Genomic DNA, 23,955 nt, shown 5'->3' on the forward strand with positions numbered 1-23,955 from the left:
AAACAAATCAAATGAACTATAATGAATAAATTAGAAAACTTCTTAGAATTATTAACATTCCTGAAATGAAAATATGAAATCAACTAAAATACAATGAATAAGAACCTTTGACGTCTGCTAAACGTCACCACTTTGTTAATTAACCAGCGAAGATCGATACCAATAGATAAAGTATGATAAAAGTCTTACATTTATACATGCAACATGAAATTTAAAATAGGGTAAAGAAAACTTAAATTACATCGATCCAGGAATATAAAGTCCACTGGTTCTCTCTGTTTTTTATATTCTATTTTCACGTTCAACCTAGGATTAGGGAGCCATAGATTAGGGACATACATACACTTGGTGTTATTTTATGTATTTTGCTTATCTGTTTATTTTAAAGTTTAGAAAGTCAACCAGAACCTCTTCATCAGTTAACTATCCCTCCTCTCTCTTCTTTTTCATGTCATATTGTTTGTCAAAGGTTGAATAATTTCCCTCTTTTCTCTTCTTTTGTTGGATTGCTAATGTCAGCAAGTTACTGGTTTCCATGGTGGCTAACAGCCATGCTTGTCATTCTAAGCATGATTTTGAATCCTAGCAGTTCACAGTCAACAGTCAACAGTAGCACCATTAACATACCAATTAGATCTTTCTGTGGTCGGGTTGCTGTGATCTCTCAATCGGAATTTTCCACCAATCTCAACTCCACTCTTGCTGCACTCAGAAAGGATTTATCGGTAAATGGTTCGTATTTTTCCAGAGCCCAGACCGTAGGGGATGCAGATTCAGTTTATGGTACAGCCCAATGCAGGCACTACCTCACAACAGTCCAGTGTCTGGCTTGCTTCGATAGCGGGGTGTCTACATTGGCTGGTTGCACTAGCGGGAACGGTGCATATGTTACTCTTGACGACTGTTTTATCAGGTGAGTTGTTACTGTTGGGTAATCTTGATTCAGGATATGGATATGGGTATGGGTTAATGGTTCGTATTTGTTTGATTTATTTAGTTTAAATAAATGGTGTTTGACTAGTTCATTAGAAGTGCATGTGGGTATACTTGGTCTTTAAAGCATCCTAGTCTTAAGGAGTAGTTAGCTAGGTTGTAGACTGTTTTAGTTTGTTTCCATTGGATATGTACTACAGGCTATATATATAGCCTTTGTTTTCTGAATATGTGAAGTTAGTGTACAGCAGCTTTGAGTCCAAAATACTTCCATCTCTCCATATTTGCTTTCTGTATACATATATACTTGTGAGTGTGTTTTATTTGAGAGACCACTTGAGGGCCTGTGATCCAACATTTGGTATCAGAGCACGTTGAAGAGAGCTAGTTTGAGAGTCGACTTTCGGAGGGAGGAGGCTTTGGCTGCAGGGCAACAAGAGCAGCAGAAGCAGTAGCAGGTCGGCAAGAGAAAGAAGGTTTGATTGGCAGAAATCAGAAGAAAGAAAGAAAGACAAGAAGAAAGAAGAATGAAGAAAGTAGAAAGAAGAAAGACAAAAGACATGAAGAAAGAAGAATGAAGAAAGTAGAATGAAGAAAGAAGAGAGACAGGAGAGAAGAGGTCGATCATTGTTGGAGCCGATCACCTCCATTGCCGAGAAATAGACTCATTGTAGAGAGTGAAGCAAGAAAAAGGACTCGGTGGTGCTAGGTCTTTGTGATCAGAAGAAAGAAGAAGAAGAAAAAAAAAACAACACAACTGTGTGACATGTTAGCAGGCAAGAAAGAAGAAAGAAGCAGCAAGCGATCACTTTTGATCGAGAAGGAAGGAAAATTGAAGCAAGGTACAGCAAGAAATCTAAGCAAGATAGAGCAAGATTAAAGCAAGATAGCAAGATCAAACCTAAGTGGTTTGAATAGCAAGTAATAAGATTCGAAGTGACCAAACAAGAAAGTTCGAATCAAGCAAGAAAATAGTAAGTTTAGCAAGATCAAGAGATAAGAACCTTGTGTTCTTAAAGCAAGTAGCAAGAATGATTTGGATAGCAAGAGAAATGTTAGCAAGCATGAAGCAAGAAAAACAAGTCTGTAGCAAGTAGCAGACAAGAAAGCAAGATGCGTTCTCAGCAAAAGAAGATTGAGAGAGCAAGAAAGAAAGCAAGCAAGAAGCAAGAAGAAAATACGCAGGAACGAGATCAAGACATGTTTTTTGGAACTCAAAAAACTTAGCAAGAGATGGCAGAAAATGCAAAAGCTATCCATGAGCAAGGAGGAACTGTGGAAGAGGTTTGGATAATCAAGATTAAGGGGTGAATGTTGGGTAATCTTGATTCAGGATATGGATATGAGTATGGGTTAATGGTTAGTATTTGTTTGATTTATTTAGTTTAAATAAATGGTGTTTGACTAGTTCATTAGAAGTGCACGTGGGTATACTTGGTCTTTAAAGCATCCTAGTCTTAAGGAGTAGTTAGCTAGGTTGTAGACTGTTTTAGTTTGTTTCCATTGGATATGTACTACAGGCTATACATATAGCCTTTGTTTTCTGAATATGTAAAGTTAGTGTACAGCAGCTTTGAGTCCAAAATACTTCCATCTCTCCATATTTGCTTTCTGTATACATATATACTTGTGAGTGTGTTTTATTTGAGAGACCACTTGAGGGCCTGTGATCCAACAGTTACTATATATATATATATATATATATATATATATATATATATATATATATATATATATATATATATATATATATATATATATATATATATATATATATATATATATATATATATATATATATATATATATATAACCCGTGGTATAAAATTAATCAATCTTTTATAATAAAAACTCAAAATTATTAATAACTTATTTTAAATAAATTATTAATTTAAGAGATATTTTTATTAGTTATGTGAAATTATAGTCATTGATTCAAATAAATATATAAAATTAATTTTTAATATATATTAGATATTTTTTATTTGTGAATTAATGAAAACAATAATTTAAAATTTAAAATTTAAAATAGAATCACATTAATGAGGATGTCTAATAAATTTAAAATGGAAAACTAATAGATTGACAACAGGCAACACATTAATTAAAATGTCTAATATGATGACGCATGACAAAAGAGCTACTTTTTTATTAGTATATATATATATATATATATATATATATATATATATATATATATATATATATATATATATATATATATATATATATATATATATTGCCTTGTGTCAATCAATCTCTGTTAACTTTGAGATTTGTTATTTTGTTGTATTCTGGTTTGTTCAGTTTTTACATTAAAAATTCATATATTTTATATATGTGAATTATTAAATATAATAAATATCATATTAAATTGCAATGCATATATTTTTCATTTCTTATATAAAATTTTAATTTAAAAAATATTTTTTGTTTACACTTTAGTAAACTCGTCACACAGCTATTATCATAATATAGTGTTTTCCCTAGTTATTGTAAAATTAATGGAGTATTCGATTAGATAGAAATTTGATGGAAAGAAGCATGTGGAAATATGGTGATTAATCCATCTTTACCATCCCCTATTCTCCTAACCTTGCATATAGTGCATCATCCGCTATATATTTATTTGTTTTGAATTATTACATTTAGGAGAGAGAGAGAGAGAGAGAGAGAGAGAGAGAGAGAGAGAGAGAGAGAGAGAGAGAGAGAGAGAGAGAGAGAGAGAGAGAAAGAGAGAGCAATTGTGTAATTAAGAATGCAAGAATAAATGTGGGTCATATATTGTTTTTTCTACAAGCCTTCCTCTGTACCAACATGTTGGAGAAAAGTATTATTTATATTTAAATAAAAATATAAGTACATTCTTCTGTTTGTTGTCATCACTGTAATCTAACAAGTGAAAACACATATGACGGCTAGGGTCTCGTATTATTATCAAAGAGAAGTACAAATACAATGAAAGTGAAAAACATAATATAGAGACTAGGTATTTAGGGTTTCCTAGCTAAAAGGCCCAATCATAAAACCCAAAAAATAAAGCTCAAAATCTTATTAGGTATCATCCCCCCTTAAACTCACACTGCAACATCAACAATCATGAGAGTTTGTCAAACAAAAAATGGAATTGAGGAGCAGTCAACGGCTTTGTAAGAATATCAGTAATCTGCAAAAAGGAAGGAGTATAACACAAATGGAGATAGTGCCCTTCTGGAGAGGATGAGGTGTGAAATGACAGTCAATCTCAATGTGCTTTGTGCGCTCATGAAACACTGAATTCTTGGCAATCATTATTGCACTCTCGTTATCACAATACAAAGGGGTAGGCTAATACTCAGATTCTATAGAAGATCGAGAAACAACATGTTGTTTCTTGCTTTTCCATGATATCAATGAATCTCTAAGTAAAATACAATACCCAGTAGTGGATACACGATCATAAATATAACTGTCCCAATTTGTATCACTATAGGCATGCAACTCGAAAGAGAATGTACGTGGAAACAAAAGAGTGCGGAACTGAGTACCATGTAAATACCTGAATATACGAAAAACAACTCCCCAATTAACAGTAGTAGGAGCAGTGACACACTGGCTAACCACATGAACTGCATGAGCAATATCTGGTCTTGTGATAGTCAGGTAAACCAAACTCCCAACAACGGTACGATAAAGGCTTGGATCTAATAATGGGAAATCATCGGTTGGAGAGTATTTTGCATTACTCTCTATAGGCGTATCAACTGTTCGATGATCCGTGAGTCGTGCACATAAACCAAATATGAAATATATTTCATTTAAGGTAAAAGATAACCCTTTGGAGATTGAGCAACTTCAACCCCTAAGAAATAACGTAGCAAACCCAAGTCTTTCATATCAAAATGTTCAATCAAATCATGCTCTAAAGACTCTATACCATCATGATCATCACTAGTAATAATCATGCATCAACATATAAGGAAAGAATAATCCGACCTGTATTCATACATTGAATAAATGGAAGTAATCACCGTAGAAAATTTATCAAACCAAGTAAGTGGGGCTTGTTTGAGGCCATATAAAGCGTTCCGTAGTCGAAAAACTTCACCTCGTTGGTGAGCAATACCAAGAGGAGGAGACATGTATACTTCCTCATGAAGATCACCATTCAAGAAAGCATTCTTGACATCCATCTGTTAAATCTTCCATTGGCGAATGAAAGAAACTACAATCAAGGTGCGAACAATCATCATTTTTGCAACAGGAGCAAACGCTCCTCATTATCCATACCATACTTTTATGTGTACGCTTTTGTAAAAAATCTGGCTTTATAACGCTCAACGGATCCATTGGAATTTGTTCTGCTTTTATACACCCAACGACAACTAATCATGTGTTTTTTGGGCGGAAGCAGAACCAGATCCCATGCATGAGTCTGATAAAGATCTACAAGTTCCTCAGCCACAGCGGTATGCCAAAGGGGATCAGAAACAACCACTTTGTAGGATGTTGGCTTAAAGACACAATGTACATTAGCAATAAAGGAGGCAAACACCGGTGAGTAAGGGGAATAAAAATTGGCAGGAAGCTTTGTGGACTTCTTATTACGATAAAGCGTCGATGGAGAGTGGTCTTGATGATCTGCAGAAGGAGGATCGGTGACAAGTGGTGGATCAGCAGCTAATGGTGGATCAACAGCAAGTGGTGGATCAGTGACATGTGGTGGAACATCAAAGTCATTGCTAAACGGATCATTAGTACGAAGCTCCTCTCAGGTTATATCATGTAACTAAATAGGAATGTTATAGAATTGAATATGCTCCAAAAAGTAACATTGCGAGAGACATGAATTTTTTGATTTGAAGGATCATAGCACCGATAACCTTTCTGATCAGTACCATATCCCCAAAAAAAACACAAAGAGATGATTTTGAAGACAAATTATCTCTCTTAACATGAGGCTTCAAGACAAAAAATGTACATCCAAACACTCGTAATAAAGAATAATTTGGATGTTGTCCAAACAACATTTTATAAGGAGAATTACTCGAAGTGTACTCAGTAGGAATGTGATTAATAACATAAGTGGTGGTATGAACAACTTCTCCCCAAAACATATTGGAAATGTGAGCAGAAAGTAGTAAGGATCTCGCAGTTTCTAGGAGATGTCGTTATTTTCTTTTTACAACACCATTCCGCAGAGGAGTGTCTGTACAAGATGATTGACGTATAGTGTCATCAGATGCCAATAATTGTTTAAATCATTGGAGGTAAATTCTCCTCCAAAATCACACCGAAAACATTTTACGACTACAGAGTGTTGAGTCATGACAAGAGCTCTGAATTCACTATATATGGTGAAAAAGTTAGACCCAAACTTCATAAAATAGACCCAAGTATACCGAGTGTAATCATCAATGAATGAAACATAATAGTTAGCTCCTAATTTAGAGGTGATCAGAGAGGGTCCCCACACATCAGAATGCACGATATCAATGGGAGCAACAGAACAAGTGACACTTTTATTAAACGGTAATATAGAAAATTTTCCCATTTTACAATCAGAAATATCATTGAATTTTAAAGAGCCTAACAAACCAGTGGAAACCAAAAATTGTAAACGAAAAGCGGACACATGTCCCAAACGAGAATGCCAAAGTTAAAAAACAAACGATGAATGTTTTAAACGAAGAGATGACAAATCGACAATAGATGCAGCAACATCAGCAACATGTAGCTGGTCAAAAACATAGAGCTTCCCAAGTCTACGGCCCATCCCAATCACCCTACGAGACCGAATGTCATGTAGACAACATAATGAATAAGAAAAGAAGACCCAACAACCAGATTTACACAACTGACTGACCGATGCAAGATTAAAAGAAATTGTAGGAATGTAATACACATCTCTTAAAGATATATAAGGAGTTACAATAGAACCAACACCCTCTACTGACATGGGTGTAGCACTAGTGGACATAACATATATAGGTGTACAAGAATATAATGAAGCAAAAGATGACAAATATGGTGACATGTGACGAGATGCACTAAAATCCAATATCCACAATGATGAAGGAATACTTGGCATGCTGGATGAAGATAGATCGGAATGAGACATGGAAGCTGACATGTCAGTTGGATTGGTAGCTAAGAACTATCTGAATTGCTCAACAATCTGTGTATCCAAGGTTGATCGTGGTGTGAAGTATCTTTCATTCTTAACTGAAGGTGTAGCAACAGTATATTGTGGTGGCCTAAAAGATGGAAATGAGGGAGGTGACTGTCTAGAAGACTTGTTCTGTAGTGATGATTGAGGTTGTGCTGGTGATCTTTTTTGCTGCTGCTGCTGATTTCCCCTGCTTGTCAGAAAAGGACAATTTGTCTTCCAATGATTCTTCTTCACTCATCAAATGTAACTCTCCTACGATTTTTGTTTGAAGACTGAGGTCGTTGTAGAATAGCATAGACAGCAGGAGTGACTATCTTGTAAGCTTTGTTAGCATGGGACTTGATATCTGTTTCTTCAGCAATCAACTCGTGAACAACCGAATCAACAGTATAAAGAGGTGCACAATGCAAGATTGATCCACGTAGACCTTTGAAATATAAATGTAATGCCATCAAGAACTAAAACAAACGTTACTCTTCCTTTCTATCAGTATAAGGCTTAAAGGCCTTAAACACATCAAGTTTTGTAAGAGCTAACCGATCCCACAAATCCGGCATAGGTGCATAAAAATTCCTGAACACTAAGATTGTTCTATTGAAAGGCTCGTTTATCAAACTCTAACTAAAACTACTTTGAAAAGTTAGACTGGATATACAACCTAGCAAAGTGATCCCAAACCTCCTTTACCATGTCATACTTCGCCAACTGAGTACCAATAGACTGGATAACTGAATTATTAATCCATGTAATGATGTTGGAGTTATTAGTCTCCCATGAATCCAGTAAGGTTGCATAATTATCAACCTTCTCGTCTATTGGTTTCTTCTTGTCACCTGTAACAATCCCCCACATAGTCTTGCTTCACAAGAAATTTTTCATAACATAACTCCAACAGACATAGTTTTTTCCATCAAATTCAATACCAATGGACTGAAGAGAATCATTTCTTGGTGCCATATTTCAATTTCAGTCAAACGATAAATACATGTAGCAATGCAAAAAATCAAGATCTCGAAATCAGCAAAGCCAACAGATGAAACGAAACCCTCAAAACCAACAAAACAAACAAATCAAATCAAACCAGATACAGAAACGAGCAAGAAAATCATACATAAATTTGCAAACAAAGTCGATGAACAGTGCATGCAAATAATGTAATGAACAGTACCGTGAACAATGATCCATGAACAGTGCCGATGAACAGTATCAGTAAACAGTAATCGATGAACAATGTTGGTGACATAGTAATCAGTGAACAATAACTCCCAACCCCCCCCCCCCCTCAAATGAAAAGTATAGTATCAGTAAACAGTAATCGATGAACAATGTTCGTATAGGAGTGTTCATCATCTTCACCAACACCTCCCCCACCACCAATAACATTGCTACCACCAACGCCACTACCACGAACTCTATCATCAACCACCATATTTATATATAAATAATCATGTGTGACTAATATTGCTATTTCATTATGATTAATCGGAGGATTAAACAAGGAACCTAAATTGCTAATTGATTGAAATTTAAAAGTAGATATGACTAATATCATATAAAAGTTCATAAATACCTCTAATATCATAACAAACTACATTAATGTGATTGATAAAACACTAATCATTTCTTAAATAGTTTTTATTGAGATAAGATTTCTTCAAAGCATTCAAATTTCATTGTTTGCTACTTTTAGGCGGAAATTCATTGTTAAGCACCTTCTACTCTGTCGGGTAGCATCTAGGAACCAATCGGAAATTAATAAGGACTAGGCGGATTTTTTGCATTCTTACTAGCTGCATCTTAGGTTGTTTAAACTTTATTTTGTTTTCTTCGTTTAGACATGTGAATGATCTGATGAAAAAAATATGGTATATTACATCTTATTAGTAAGATATTTCTCCACACTTATATGATAGTCCATTTTCTTGAATGACACATTCTGTTAATATCCAAGATAGATATTGTTGAATGCTGATGACTACTTAAAAACATTGATACTTTTTGCTTATGTAAGCCATAGAATGCATGTCAAGTTCAACGATCATGGGATTAATTATTGCTTCTAGAATTACATTCGACTCTTTATGATCATATCGTATGTATTGACTGAACAATGCATTAGGAAGAATGCACAAGCCCAATGCATGCAATCAATGTTACCTAGCATTTTAGGAAACAAATGCTTGTTTTCATGCATTATGTACATTTGTGCATGTCATTGATCGTTGGTTTGTGCAAATATTAGTTTCTATAAACCAAAAACCTCAACTTTATCAAACCTCTAAACATTTTTCCTATGTGGTTAGCTAGGACATAATCATTACTCATGCCATGAGGTTGCTCCTATGTTGTATTCTAATCAACAAATTGAAACATTGTGTTTTGTATTGGTGAATAATATTTTCTACCTCTCGCATCCCATTTCAATTTACAATATGAAAATCGACCCTTCAAGTCATCTATAATACATATAGATAACTTTTTCCTCATCCAAAACTGTTTTCTAAACTTTTTAGCGTATACGAAGCCATCAACAAAAATAGTCTTCTATACGACAATTATTCCAAGATTCTAGATTTTTCCTTTAAGGACCTCTTCATGTTCTAAAACATGAACTTTTAACTTCTTATTCTTGATAATATGCAATTATTTTTTACATAACTTTCCCGATAAACTTTGCTTCTCGTAATGCGAACCTATCTAAAAAAAGCGATGATCATAATGATATTATGGATGAATTAATTTGTAATAGAAAATATAGAATATTCAAGGAGTACCCCCACCACCCCATGTGGTGGGGATATTCCGACTTTGGAGTTTTAACTCACTCATGTAAACAATACTAGCTTAAGTAAACAGTGATTGAATACTTATATATTATATTGCTTTACATCGAATGCTTATTTGATGTCACTGTACACACATTTTTTTGAACATGGTTCCCACTATTTCTTTGGGACATATTTGCACTGAAATCGTCGAGGTATTGGGTAATACCAACTCATACCTAGATTTTGCAAAGTCTGGCTATGATTTCGTTTGTCATCGCAAAAGCGAATGAGACCTACCTCAAAGTGATGGTCCAGGTGCTAATTTAATGATAACGATTTACATTTTAATGACGAAGGTCAAGTGAAGGTTCTAATCCTCTTGGGGAAAACGAATTGTTCGGCGGATGTGACGATTAATTTCATTCACAGTTTTCAAGGGAAAACTGGTCATCACTTTTTCAAATGTGACGACTTTTCCGAAAGCTAACCCACTTTTCAAGGTAATACGTGACGATTTTTTATTACTGGACGATTCGAATTCAAAATTTTGCGTTGAGTAGAAACGGTTATTGGTCGACTAAATTAAATACTTTACATAATCTGATTGAGTTTTCCCCAATTATTCTCTTACGATATTCCACTCTCCACAAAGCTCTCAAAACACTAATCATGGCGGCACCCACCAGTCACATTGAACCATCAAAAATTACTAAAGAAGCATAATCACAACCGCTATTGAAGATTCAAAGTTATAATTTTTGTGTTCATCCTGATGTTTTGAAGTATGCAGAACAACTAAAGATGAAGATTGTTGTTGTCAATGATTTTATTCTTTGTACATTTATGTCTTTTTCATTTTGTGTGTTCAACAAAACATCTAAGGTGGTGACATTTCAACTCACGAATGATAAACTCTACAAACTGACCAAGAATCAATTCGCTCAAATCCTAAATATCCTAAATACAGGTCCATTTTACGAAGTTACCAATGAAGAGGTTTTTCATATATTCAATGATATGGGTCATCAACCCTTACTCACAGGAATCAGTCACTTTCGAAAGACTACATTACCTTATATCTGGAACTTTTTGTTTGGGATTTTTGTTTGATGTTTAACTGGTCATAACACTGTTCTTGATAAAGCAGAATTAGAGGTTTATGTGATGATTGCAGGTCTCTACCATGACCTTAATGTTGATTATGTGACTCGATTGTGGGAGGAATTTGGAACAAATATTTCTCATACCAATGTTACGAACAAAGTTTCATGTGTAAGGTATTGGATTTCGATTCATAGAGGATGAGAAGGAAATAATTTTGGTATCATCCGATGTTACCAAGGCGGAGTTTTCAACCTATCAACATACTAAGATTGTTTCTGATGATCCTGTATTATTTCCCACAGTGGCTTGAATCCCAGATGCCATGTTATGGAAGGTCGATCTTTCTCATCCTGTTCTTTATCATTACTTGACAACGATTAATCCAGTTGTTCAAGTATGGGTTTTGTTCCCAAAAGTGGTAAAAGGCACCTCAAAGGTTTTTAAAGTTTCCAGGAAGTCAAATAACCTTGAAAAACCTAAACCAATTCCAGTACAAACTGAGAAGGAGGTTTCGAAATCAGTTCGTAAGCAAGTTGATAAGGAAGTTTTGAAGGAGGTTATTTCGAAAAACATGGGTATTCTAAAGCGAACCAAGAAACCAACTCATCATCCTCGACTCTCTCCTGAACCACCGATTATTGACGATGTTTCTGATGAACCTCTTGCTTCACCAAAAAAGAGATTTTTTTCGAAGATTTGGTAAATTCGCAAACCCCAGCTAAACCAAAGGGGTGTGAAAATTTGTGATGTTCTAGTTCCGATATCACCAGCCTTGAAGAAACGTAAAGCTCTTGAGGTGGGTAATAATATTATGCAGAAGAAGAAGCAACTTGCTAATCCACTAGATGAGGTGGTTGTGGAAATAGATTTTAACAGTGGGAGTGAAAGATCTCCAGTTCATCATGATTTGGATTGGGCTTCGAGACACCACAAAGAGACTCTCCAGTTAAGTCGATCTTTGAGGAAACTGGAGGTCTTGTTCTCTTTGTACTTGTATTTAATATGGATACAACCAAAAATTTGGTTGGATCTCCAATTCCTACCATTCCTGAGAACGCCAGGGTCATACCACCCGAAGCTTCGATAACTATGTTTGTTTCAGAGGAGGTCCCAACTTCGGGCATCAATGTGAACATATCTGATATGCAAAAAAATGTCATTATGGGTAGAGGAGTAAAGCAAAGCGAAGCTGAAGGTACATCTTCTATTGAAACTACTTCTATTCCTACCACACTTGTTCTCTACTCAACCATAGAAACTACCCGCATCGACACTTCAACTTCTTTACCACACTTTTCTTCACCTATTCCATCTTCATTACCTGCATCTACCATTTCACCCACTTTTTTAAACATTATGCATCAACCAATTACATCACTTTTTTGTTTCCAATCCACTGAGGGGAAAAGTCAATTCTAGAAGATGATCAGGATGATGATGATGTGATGGTATCATTTAACGAGATTCAATTTGACCAAGAAGAAGATAACATTCTGATCAAATGCTTATGCCAGGGAAACAATTTAAAATTATTAACCATAAGTCGAATTCTTTGATACAAATTCAAGTAGATTCAAGGGGTCTCAATTCAGTGTCTGCGCTCGAGATAGATGTGATGCTTAAATCACAAGAGCATCGTTTAAAGATGGCCATGGATTAGATTGAGCAGGAGCATGAAGAACGTTAAAAGCTTCATGTTGAAAATTTTCAGGATAAGGTGACCAAACTTCGAGATGTTGCCAAAGAACGTCATGTTCTTTTTCTTGAGGAAGTTAAAAGGTTGGAGGAGTCTATTGAACTTAAAATGGAGGATCTCAAGTCCGATATGTCAAAGGGGATGGAGAAGATTGAGCTAAACTATTCGAGTCTTCGTAGCAAGGTGAACGTTCTTGCTGAGGTAGTAAAGAATCATGTGGAGTATAATACTTTGTTCTTAACCAAATTAGAAGCCAAGACAGAAACAAATTCGAAAATTTTTGACAAGATAGAAGAATTCTTGGAGAGCTTAAAAGAGTGCTCGACGAAGCTTGATCTGTTTCAACAAACTTTTGTCTCTCTAGATTCAATTTCGAAGATAGTTTCCTCTTTTTGAATCGAATCTGAAAGCCGGACTTGCTCCTTTATTTATGTTGGTTACACTGATGCCAATGAGTGCCCCCTTGTAAAACAAGTGGTGCAAGGGGTAGATAAGGGGTTAGCTATTCGAAGTATCATAATCAAGGCAAAGTGGTTGGGAAGGTGATATCAACACAAATCTCGACATCACTTCCTATTTCTTTTTCAACCACTTCTACGACAACTACTTCGAGACCAATAACCAAATGCGTTGTTATTGGAGAAACTGTTGGATGTTCGAAGTCTAGATCAAAGCCACTACCTTCCAACGTCGATAAAGGTGATAAAAGTTAAACTATTGAGAATGTGATTTCTAATGAAGTAAGAAGAAACATGTGGAAAGGAAATGAAGAGACAAAGGAAAATTAAAAGTATTTTAAGACAAAAGAAAAGTGATCCACCTGGTCTAAACAAAGGTGATCCAAGAAAACAGTGGTGCTACAAGCCAATCGAGCAAGTGGTATCTTCAGGGAAGGTGCATAGTTTCATAAAGATTCCAAAGAGAAGCTATGAGATTCAACTTTGTTTAGACCAGGTGGATCATGTGATGTTCATCTCTTCTCAGTATAAATTGATTGACAAGTTCGAAGATAGAGATAAGTACAAGAGATTCAACTTAAGGTTTCATGCTATTCTGGGAAAGCATAAAGAAGAAGTCTGGTCTCTTGTGAAGATTGTTAAGGTGTTAAACATCTGTAGAGAAAGCTTGTTCGAATGGTTGTTACAGAATTTTCAATACTATATGGTCAGGGCAAACAATGTTGCTTGTGACTTTTCTGTAGCTGATTTCCTTTGATGAATCTCAATGATCTAATCACTGTAACGAAGTTTTTTAGCTTTGAAGATGTGTCGAATCTCACGGATAGCAAAAAGGATGATTTTCTGATAGGATTCGCACATACCAAAGTTTTCATAGACAATTAATATGATTGTTTAGCTATGAAAAACATCAAACTTGCTATGGCAGTAAACAAAACTTCGAAGGTGCCTCAGTCGATGCTAAGAGGACAAGGAAGCCTTAAAGACTATAATGATGGGGAGATAGTTCACAAACCTTTAGGAGTAGTCTTTCTTGAAAAGAACAATAATAAAAAGATGACAAAGTTTATATTCCAAGTATGTCATGTGGAGAGGTATACGAAACTCCTAGTATACAAGTATTATGGTTAGTCTTGGTAATTGCAAGAAGAATTCTACTGAAGACAAAGTTGAAATTTGAAAGACTATCATTTGGTATACTAAGATTTGCAGAGTAGTTCACGAGGTCGTGAAGTTAATGATGAAATAGATTTAAAACTTCTTATTAAGGTGGAAATTGTATAGTTCGAATCATGTAGTGGGATGTCGAAGTACTCTTACGCCTGGTCAGTTTCGAAATTTGTATGTTGTACTTCAAATGTATGTATTACATAAGAAATAGTTAGTAGGTCGAAGCTTACATGTCTAGCCCTTATATTTTTTTGTAAGTGTTTGTTATTCCTTATAAATAGGGATAGGTATAGGGGTCGAGAGTAACATTGTGAAATCTTGTAAGCTAGAGCACTTTACTCTCTTTGTATTCCATGTATGTATTCAGACATAATCAAGAACCAAATAGAGTTTATTTACATCTTTGTGCTTATCATATTCAGTTCGTATTGCTCGATTGAAACTCACTATATCTTGTTAATCATGATGGATTGCATCTAAAACAAAGTCTATTGGTGCACACAAAATCACGTGTATACATCTATTTATGTTCCACTTCAAATGTGATATTTAATGGAATAATTAATTGTGAAATCAACACCTACACTGAACCAAATGTGATATTCTTTATATAATGGAATAACACTGCCAATTTAAAATTTTAATGCTCTCTTTCTCTCTCTTTCGTTCAGGTATCAGAACTACCAAAACTACTATGATGATCCAACAGTTATAGAGGATGTAGGGATAGGAATTACTTCAGCTGGAATATGTGGTAATCAATCAACATCTGAGTCATCAACCTTTAACAAATTCATGGAGGGCTTTTTATCAGATATTCGAGTTGCAACTCCGAAAACATCAGATTTTTACGTATCATCTATACGGACACACTCAACTGGGAATGTAACATTATACGCAATTGCACAATGCATTGAAAACACAACTCAGACCATTTGCCAAGACTGCTTGAATATGGCATATAACAATATAAAGGATTGTGTCCCCAATACCGAAGGCAGAGCAATTGAGATGGGGTGCTTTATGAGGTATTCCGGCACACCGTTTTTTAAAGATAACCAGACAACCAACATCAGACAATTCCTAAAGGAAGGTACGTATTAGGGTGTAACTTCTTCGATTTGAATTTTTCTAGAAGAAGGCTATACTTTCCCGTTCTTATTTCAGTTGTCATTAGTATTTCAACCATTATATCTCGTATACTGATGCTAAACAATAAATTTACTTGCCAATATACTAGAAAACAACATGAGTAGGTTGCATGATGTAGAAAGACATTTATTGACATTCTTTTGCCAACCGTGTTGTAGTTTCTCATTTTTACAAATGTATTGGCTGTTTAAACGAAGAGCAAAGTATAATATAATGGTCTAAAACATGTTTTGCACATAACATTTACAACAAAAAGCATTAAATATGTTTATCCTCTCATATAGTCATGGGAATTTAGTATCATATCAAGTTGATTTGTATGCTGCAGTGGATTCAAGCAAAGTAGGAATACTTGTTGCAGTAATTGTGGGTGTAGGCATGATCTTTCTTATCATTTCTATATCACTATGGTTTCGACTACGAAAAAGGTCCAAGGCACACAAAGAAGGTGACCATTTAATTTATATTCTAGTCCATTATATTGAGCTAGCTGGTTCTGTGTGATTGCATAGACTCATAGTATCTAATTATGTGTATCTCCACCATTTTCTACAAATAGATTCTTCGGATCTACAAGCTGCAGTAAATTTTAGCTACAAAGATATACAATTAGCAACTGGTAATTTTAGCGAAGAACACATAATAGGGAAAGGTGGATTCGGTGAAGTGTACAAGGTAATGCAAGGATACTAACTACTATGCTTGAGATGCTAAACAGTAGATGTAAATGGACATTCTTTAAAGCATTCATTAGAAATGTTAGAATAATACCTAAATTAAATTTGGTTTATTATTGATTAGTTTTAAATCTTATAAACAACGGTATGGAAGAGGTTAATATTTTAAAAATTAAAAATATTATAGAATACTTCGTTACACATATAATCCTGTTTTAAACTGTTACTACATTTGCTAAATAAAAAAAGTCAATTACATTCTAAATAATTTGTTCATCATAAGTACTATAGATGTATAACAACTTTTCTTTCCTCATGATAGACTTTATAGAATATAACAATTTTTTACAATACTTTTTCCATACTACAATGCAATATTTAACACATCATATTAAGTTCTTTTAAAACCATTTAAACCCATTATAACCTGACACTTTTTTTAAAAGCAATTGAGGATTTAAGGATACAAGATAATTTATTTAACTTTCTAATACAACTAGTACAAATGTTTTGATGTAAGATTTCGCATAACTCAATTTATTTGGTCTTAAAAGTTTATGGTTTGATCATCATGTTTAATGTGTATATTTCGACTGTAACTAATTAGATGTCCTATATGGCGACAGATTTATTAATTCTACATTTTCAACACCATTTATGTAATTTATATAATGTTGTATAAGGACCATTTCTAAAATTTGGATATTACACCGAAAGAATCACTATAATGTTATCATAGATGTGGATAATTTATTTAATCTCGTTATTATATATAGACCAATTTTGTAAAATTTCTATTACATGTAGGCCCTTTTTATAAAATTTTCGTACTTAATAACTATTACTAATTAGACAAAACTATTTCTATAATTTTGTCATACTAAAAGTACCATTTTACATATTTTTTACACAAAGACCATTTATATAACTTTTTCATAAATAAGAACCATTACATAATTTCATAATTTTTTCGTGTGAATTGGAAGGATAATATTACAACAGGTTATATTTTAAATTAAAAGTCTAGTATTTTTTATAGGCAATTTTACATGACAAGAATGTTGTGGCTGTAAAGAAACTCCTTGTACGACATGGCAGAGCAAGAGTAGAATTTGACAATGAAGTCAAACTGATGAGCAACATTCGTCACCGTAACCTAGTACGTGTTCTTGGATGGTCGAGTGAAGGACCAGAGCTCCTTTTGGTCCTGGAGTACATGCCTAATGGTAGCCTTGATAGATTCTTGTGGGGTAAGTTGATTGGTATTATTTATTATGAACACAATGATTATTACATAATTGATTGTTTATTTTGTTGATAATTTCATTTCTGTAATGCAAATCCATAATAAACAGGTGAAGCACGAGGAAGTTTAACATGGAAACAACGGTTTGAGATCATATTTGGGATAGCTCGGGGTCTTGCTCATTTGCACCATGAATTCCATATCAAAATAATTCATAGGGATATAAAATCAGCAAACATTCTCATTGATGAATATTTTCAGCCAAAAATTGCAGACTTTGGATTGGCAAGATTTCATAGTGAAGATGAATCCCATGTCAGCACTAAATTCGCTGGGACCTTGTAAGTTTATTTATTATTTAATATTTTATTCATTATTCTTTATTCTTTTAATTTGATTCAATTTGCTTAAACATGTCATTGCATTTTTACTAACTGTTAATATAGGGGTTATACTGCACCAGAATATGCAACTCATGGACATTTATCGGAGAAGGTGGATACATACAGCTTTGGTGTCGTGGCCCTTGAAATCATTAGTGGCCGAAGGTGCAACGATATGAACTCCCATAGATCGGACATGTATTACCTCCTTGAAGATGTAAGATACAACCTTATAAAATTTTAATGAATAATGATTTGAAAATTAGTAATCGACTATAAAGTTTAGCTATCTATGTTCTATCGATGAACCAATTTTATAGAGTGATTGATAATTATATATTTTTTTTTTGCGATGAAATATGACCAGGCATGGAGGTCGTATGAGAACAACATGCATCTGAAGGTCGTTGATGAGAACTTAGATCTAAACGAAAGTGAACAAGAACATGTCAAGAAGATAATGGAAATTGCTTTAACATGCACACAATCACCGGTTGGCATTAGACCAACCATGTCAGAAGTTGTGTTAATGCTTTCAAACGAAAGATCATTGGTGCGAAGAATGGTAGGAAATAAATCTACTTTCATCACTCTGGATAAAAAGGACTGACGAGAGGTAATCCACAATTGATACTATGGTGTTTAAAATTCTTGGGGGAAAATGAACGCACTTTTGAACATTTAGGAGATTTCAAATCACAATATAGGTGATATCTATTTGCGACATGAGTAGACCTTTTGTTGATATTTTAAAGCCATTCATATCAAATTAGTATTTAATTTAATACAGTTTCAGTCACATAAAGTGACAAACCAGATAAGAATTGGAGAACTAATATATTGCTTGAGGATCAACTCTGATTGGCCAAAATGATACACTCTTTGGGATGAGAAAATATTACACGGTTCATTAGAATGATTCGGGTGTCGGATTATCGTTCCCTAAAAAATTATGGCATATATATATATATATATATATATATATATATATATATATATATATATATATATATATATATATATATATATATATATATATATATATATATATATATAAAATGAATGTTTTGGGGATATGTATATAAGATAACTTATGTATTTGTTATTCCAATTAGTTAACAGAAAACACAGCTGTGGGATATAATTAGTCATTTACGGGAACCTTAAGATGCAAATAAAAATTTACCCAATAAACTTATTTCACTCCATATATGGTCAAATGACATATAATTAGATTATTTTCCAACACTTTACATATAGAGGATGACTATGTACAGATGATACGATACATTCTTATGCTTGGTTAACAAGTATAATCTCTTCAAGGATTCGGTTTATGGTTAATTAAATTCGCCTACCCTACTATTCATATATATTCTGGTTACCTCCTAGACTAATTCTTCTAAACATAACTATGAAGCTTGGATCTACATGTTTCTAGTGTTAAAGGATCGGAAGGTTTGTTTGGAGTAGTAATTGTTAAAAGAATAAGCAAAGAACATATTTTTAAAAGAGAAGGTAGAATTATAAACAAAACAGTCAGGTTGTAGTGGAAAAAAATAAAATGTTTTAAGATTGAATAAACATTACAAGATATAGAAACACCTATCTAAAAATAAATAAGACCAAAGAATTAGCATGTGGCATACGTGAGAAATCTAAGCAACCACATTACACGATTACATATTGTTGAGTTCAATTTTTGTGAGGAAGTCGGAAGTTATTTTTTATCAAGTTCCAACTTGCCGAAGTGAGAAGATTGTAGAAGACACGTTTGGTTTATCAAGGCTCTATAGATACCGAAGTAGGTTATAGAGCATATTATGCTACTTTAGTATGTAGGGTGATTCCGTGTACTATGTTACACGTAAAAAGTCGGTGCATGATAGTGTGAGCCTTTCGTTAGGGAATTCACGTGTGTATGTCCATGTGTTATGTATGATTGGTTGACTACACCTCCTTTGTCTATATATAAGGGTGTTACTCATGAGATCACATTCTACTTCTTGTACACTCTTGTGCTTATTACCTTTCTTAGACTCTGTTAATTGTAACTCAAGATCGTCATCAATCAGTTATCTAGACAATTAATATTTACATTGTTGTGTTTATTAAATTCTGCATTTAAAAAAAAAAACAATTAATACATCTTAGTTATTATCGTACAACGAATGAGAAGATAAACACGTGACAAGTTGCACTGTTAAGCCTTTTACTCATCAAGTAGTATCGGAGTACGAATTGCTCATCATTTTGGCAAATTTTGTTCTTACGTCAAATAGATTTGAATTTGTTTAGTAATTTTTTATCAAGGAAGTCTAAAGTTCTTTTTATTTTATCCAAAGTTCCTACTTGCGAAAGCTAGAAGATTGTAGAAGACACATTTCGTTTACAAGTGGTAACATACATTACACGATTACAAATATTTAGCGATTACATATTATTGAGTGCAATTTTTTTGTGGAAAGGTGAAGTTCTTTTTTTGTCCGAAGTTCCAACTTGCCAAAGTCAGAAGATTGTATCAGGCGGTTTTGGTTTATAAAGGCTGTAAAGATATTGAAGTAATTTATAGAGCATATTACGCTCGTTTTTTATGTAGATTTATCATGTCTACTATCTTACTCCTAACAAGTCGGTGCATGATAGTGTATAAGGGTGTTATATATATATATATATATATATATATATATATATATATATATATATATATATACACACACACACACACACACACACACACGTCGTTTTGTTTGATATGTTCATTATAATGTTCTTAAACTTCAATCTCTAACTTGATTTACTTTATAAATTTTCAAAATTTCACTACTATCATCCTCTTACATCACATTTTTTTGTCGAAGACTACTAGGCTATATATATTATAGTTGAAAATGAATGTTATGTAAAAGGACGATAAATGTGATATTTATAAAAATCTTCGAAGTAAATCAAGTTAAAAGTTGAATTATAAGAAAATTGGACAATTACAATGTATATATATGATACAAAACGATGTAGTATGGTGTTTTAGGGTACGTAAGCTTATATACCCTTAAGGGTATGTTCATTTTTCTCATATATATATATATATATATATATATATATATATATATATATATATATATATATATATATATATATATATATATATATATATATATATATATATATATATAGGAGCGTTCAATCGAGAACATTTCTTATTGCGATAACATTTGTGAACAAATTTGAAAAACTCAATTTTTTTAATTCAAATTATAAAATAATATTTATATAAATCAAAAATAAACAATTAAAAAACCCATTAACTAACATCACTCATCACCTAACCAACAGCACTCACCACCACCACGCGCCACCACCACCCATCACTAACTACCACCACCAACTACCACCCACCACCCATCACTACCCATAACCACCACCACCACCCACCACTACCGTCACCACCCATCACCATCACCACCCAACCACCACCACCTGCCACCACCACCACCCATCACCACCGCCCGCCACCAACACCAATACCACTACCAACCACCGATCACCACCACCTGCCGACACCACCACCACTACCCACCACACCCACCCACCACAAGTACCACCACCACCACCAACCACCAGCCGCCATTACCACCCATCACTGCCCACCACCCATCACTACGACCACCGACCACCAACCACTTCCTGCCACCATCACCCTTCACGATCACCACTTGGGAGTTATAGCAATATATTGCATAGGAAATGTATAGCAATCATTGTTTTCATTTATACATTGTACAGACAAGTTCTAATTTTTCATTTAATATCAATAGAATTTAAATATTGGTTTATATGGTTGCTTTACTTTGTATTTCCTTTCTATGGCCTTTACGAAAGTGTTGTTACATTTCTAAAATTATCAATGTTAATTTATTTCTTGTTATATCACTTGTGGTATTGTTATAATTGACTCAGTGATAAAGATTTCCCATCACCCAAGTTTCAGTTGGATAGAAACTTGGAATCATGAAATTTAAATTGTGTGATGCATAAGAATCTTGATCGTTGGAAGATTATGAGTAATTTATTGATCACATGTTTTTCTGAGTCAAAATGAATGACTAATGGATCTATTATATGTTGATACAGACTATTCAGATCCACCACAAAGGACGATAAGTCTATTAGTCATAAGTTACTGATGTTTTTGTAAGTGTGGTTGTGTTTATAAGATTTAACATGATTCCGATACTTTGAAAAGATTCAAAGAGTAGCATAACGAATAAGGAGAATCAATTAGGCAAAAAGATAAAGGTTTTTCCAATCTGAAAGGATAGGGGAGTACTTTAGTATCGTGTTTTGCGATCATCTTAATGATTATGGAATTATATTACAATTAATCCTCGAAGAAAATCTTAGTGCAATTGTTTGACTAATAAGAGGATCAAATTTTGTTGAAATGCTTCAATCAAGAAATGAGTCATACTTCGTTTCTAATCAAGTTTTAGAGCTGTGCTCTAGTTACTTCGAATCATATCTTGAAAACTCATTTTGTACTAAGTAGGTTTATAATTCCTTATGAAATGTGAAGTAATAATGTTTTCTTAATCTAGCACATTTGGAATTGGAAGTTGTGATGTTTTGGTTAAAACAAAGGATGAACTAAGGCCAATTCCGTGAAGTGTTTCCTGCCAAGAATTCACACTAAGTTTTGAATATTTTTTTTAGCTCATCAAGGAATGTTCCTTAAGATAGAAACATATATGTCAAGAATTCAGTGGGAGTCTTATTGATCTTCAAGAGTTTCAAGGTTCAATCAAGAATAAAGCTTAAGTTATTACTAGGACACGACCTGAGGTTGATAGCCTATCGTGTTAAGTTGACACATTCTTGTTTCCGAGAACCTTCCAGTTTGATTGGTAATGGTTATGAGGTCTATGGTTCTCATTTGACTGTAGAAAGCCAAGCATGTTGGTCAATGAAAGTAAATAATCAATATGGATGAGTTGCTTTACAACACGGAAGCACTGGTAGGCCCCTTATGCTACCAGAGGGGAAAAAATTAAGTGTAAGCAAAGTTCGATACATGAAAGCTAAATTTGAAATTGGTTTTTGTCATAAACCATGTCTTATGATTGTATGTTCGGAATGATAGATTCGCATGGATGGGAACATGTACACCATAAAATCTAGGTGGCAAAAGGTTTCACTCTAATTCATAAGAATGATTACGAAGAAACACTTTCACTAGTAAATTTTAAAGATTTGATAAATATCATTATGGTTAGTAGTTATAATAATTGCATTCTTAAATTCGCATTTTGATTACGGCATCCCATTTCATAGTTCAAATTGTGACAATTGGAAAGGAAATGTTTGAATGTTCAGGACATATAACTATGAGTTCTTAAGGGGTTTAAACATGCATATGCTATCTAATGAAGGTGTATAAGCTTAGGAAGTCTAGTTGGAGAATTATTGAAGCATCATGAATTAGAAATATGCACTTTAGTAAGAAAGTCAAGAGTATTGATTTCTAGAAGTCCAACTGATATCCAGGTACATGTCAAAGCTAGTGAGCATAACTATTATGCTAAGTGTTGCAAGTTGGCAATACTATTTGTAGGAAACAAATTTTACAAATTTACAAGTCGAAATGTTTGGAAATTGGTTCACTATAGTTAGAATTAAGGGAGAGGGCACTCATACTTCTTGTCAAATCTAAATGTTTAAATTGAAAGGTTTAATAGAGGTTCGTGTCAGACGTATATGAATATCATGTTGAAATGTTTCAACATAGGAAATTTGATATATGAAAATATTATAACAAGCGACTAATCAGATATCAAGTATTTATCTAAAACATTTTGAACCAAGTCTCATATGCTTCGGATATAGGATTGATTACATACATTATAGTATTCCCTTGTTCTGATTTTTCCAAATGCCAACGTCATTGTGAGGGAAAAAGGACTAGAACTTGGTGTCACTAAAGTTTTTAAACAACTCCCAGGAACATTCAGAGGTTAACCAAAGGATCATTTTCTTGTGGACAGTTGGAAGTATGGAAGGTTTGTAATAACCATACTTCTTGGGATGATTCTTGGTGAAAATTGATGGTCATGTAGGAATATGGAAATGTTTCTGTATAGGGAGTTGATAATTAAAATTTACATGTGAGTAAAAAACTATAATGAAAGGAATATGTTTAAAGACTGTGCATTGAATTTGA

At 33.8% G+C, this 23,955-nt stretch overlaps 1 protein-coding gene across 1 annotated transcript; it reads left to right on the forward strand.

Annotated features, from left to right (window-relative positions):
• Nucleotides 1–444: 444 nt before the first annotated feature.
• On the forward strand, nt 445–18,513 carry LOC111908499 (cysteine-rich receptor-like protein kinase 2). The gene is made up of 8 exons (XM_023904322.3): nt 445–913; nt 14,952–15,373; nt 15,761–15,880; nt 15,992–16,107; nt 17,149–17,359; nt 17,465–17,696; nt 17,802–17,955; nt 18,106–18,513. The coding sequence occupies exons 1-8, from the start codon at nt 513–515 to the stop codon at nt 18,346–18,348; spliced, it is 1,899 nt and encodes a 632-aa protein (XP_023760090.1). The 5' UTR covers nt 445–512; the 3' UTR covers nt 18,349–18,513.
• Nucleotides 18,514–23,955: the final 5,442 nt, after the last annotated feature.

Source organism: Lactuca sativa, chromosome 3 (genome assembly GCF_002870075.4).
Source record: "Lactuca sativa cultivar Salinas chromosome 3, Lsat_Salinas_v11, whole genome shotgun sequence".
Lineage (NCBI taxonomy): Eukaryota > Viridiplantae > Streptophyta > Magnoliopsida > Asterales > Asteraceae > Lactuca > Lactuca sativa.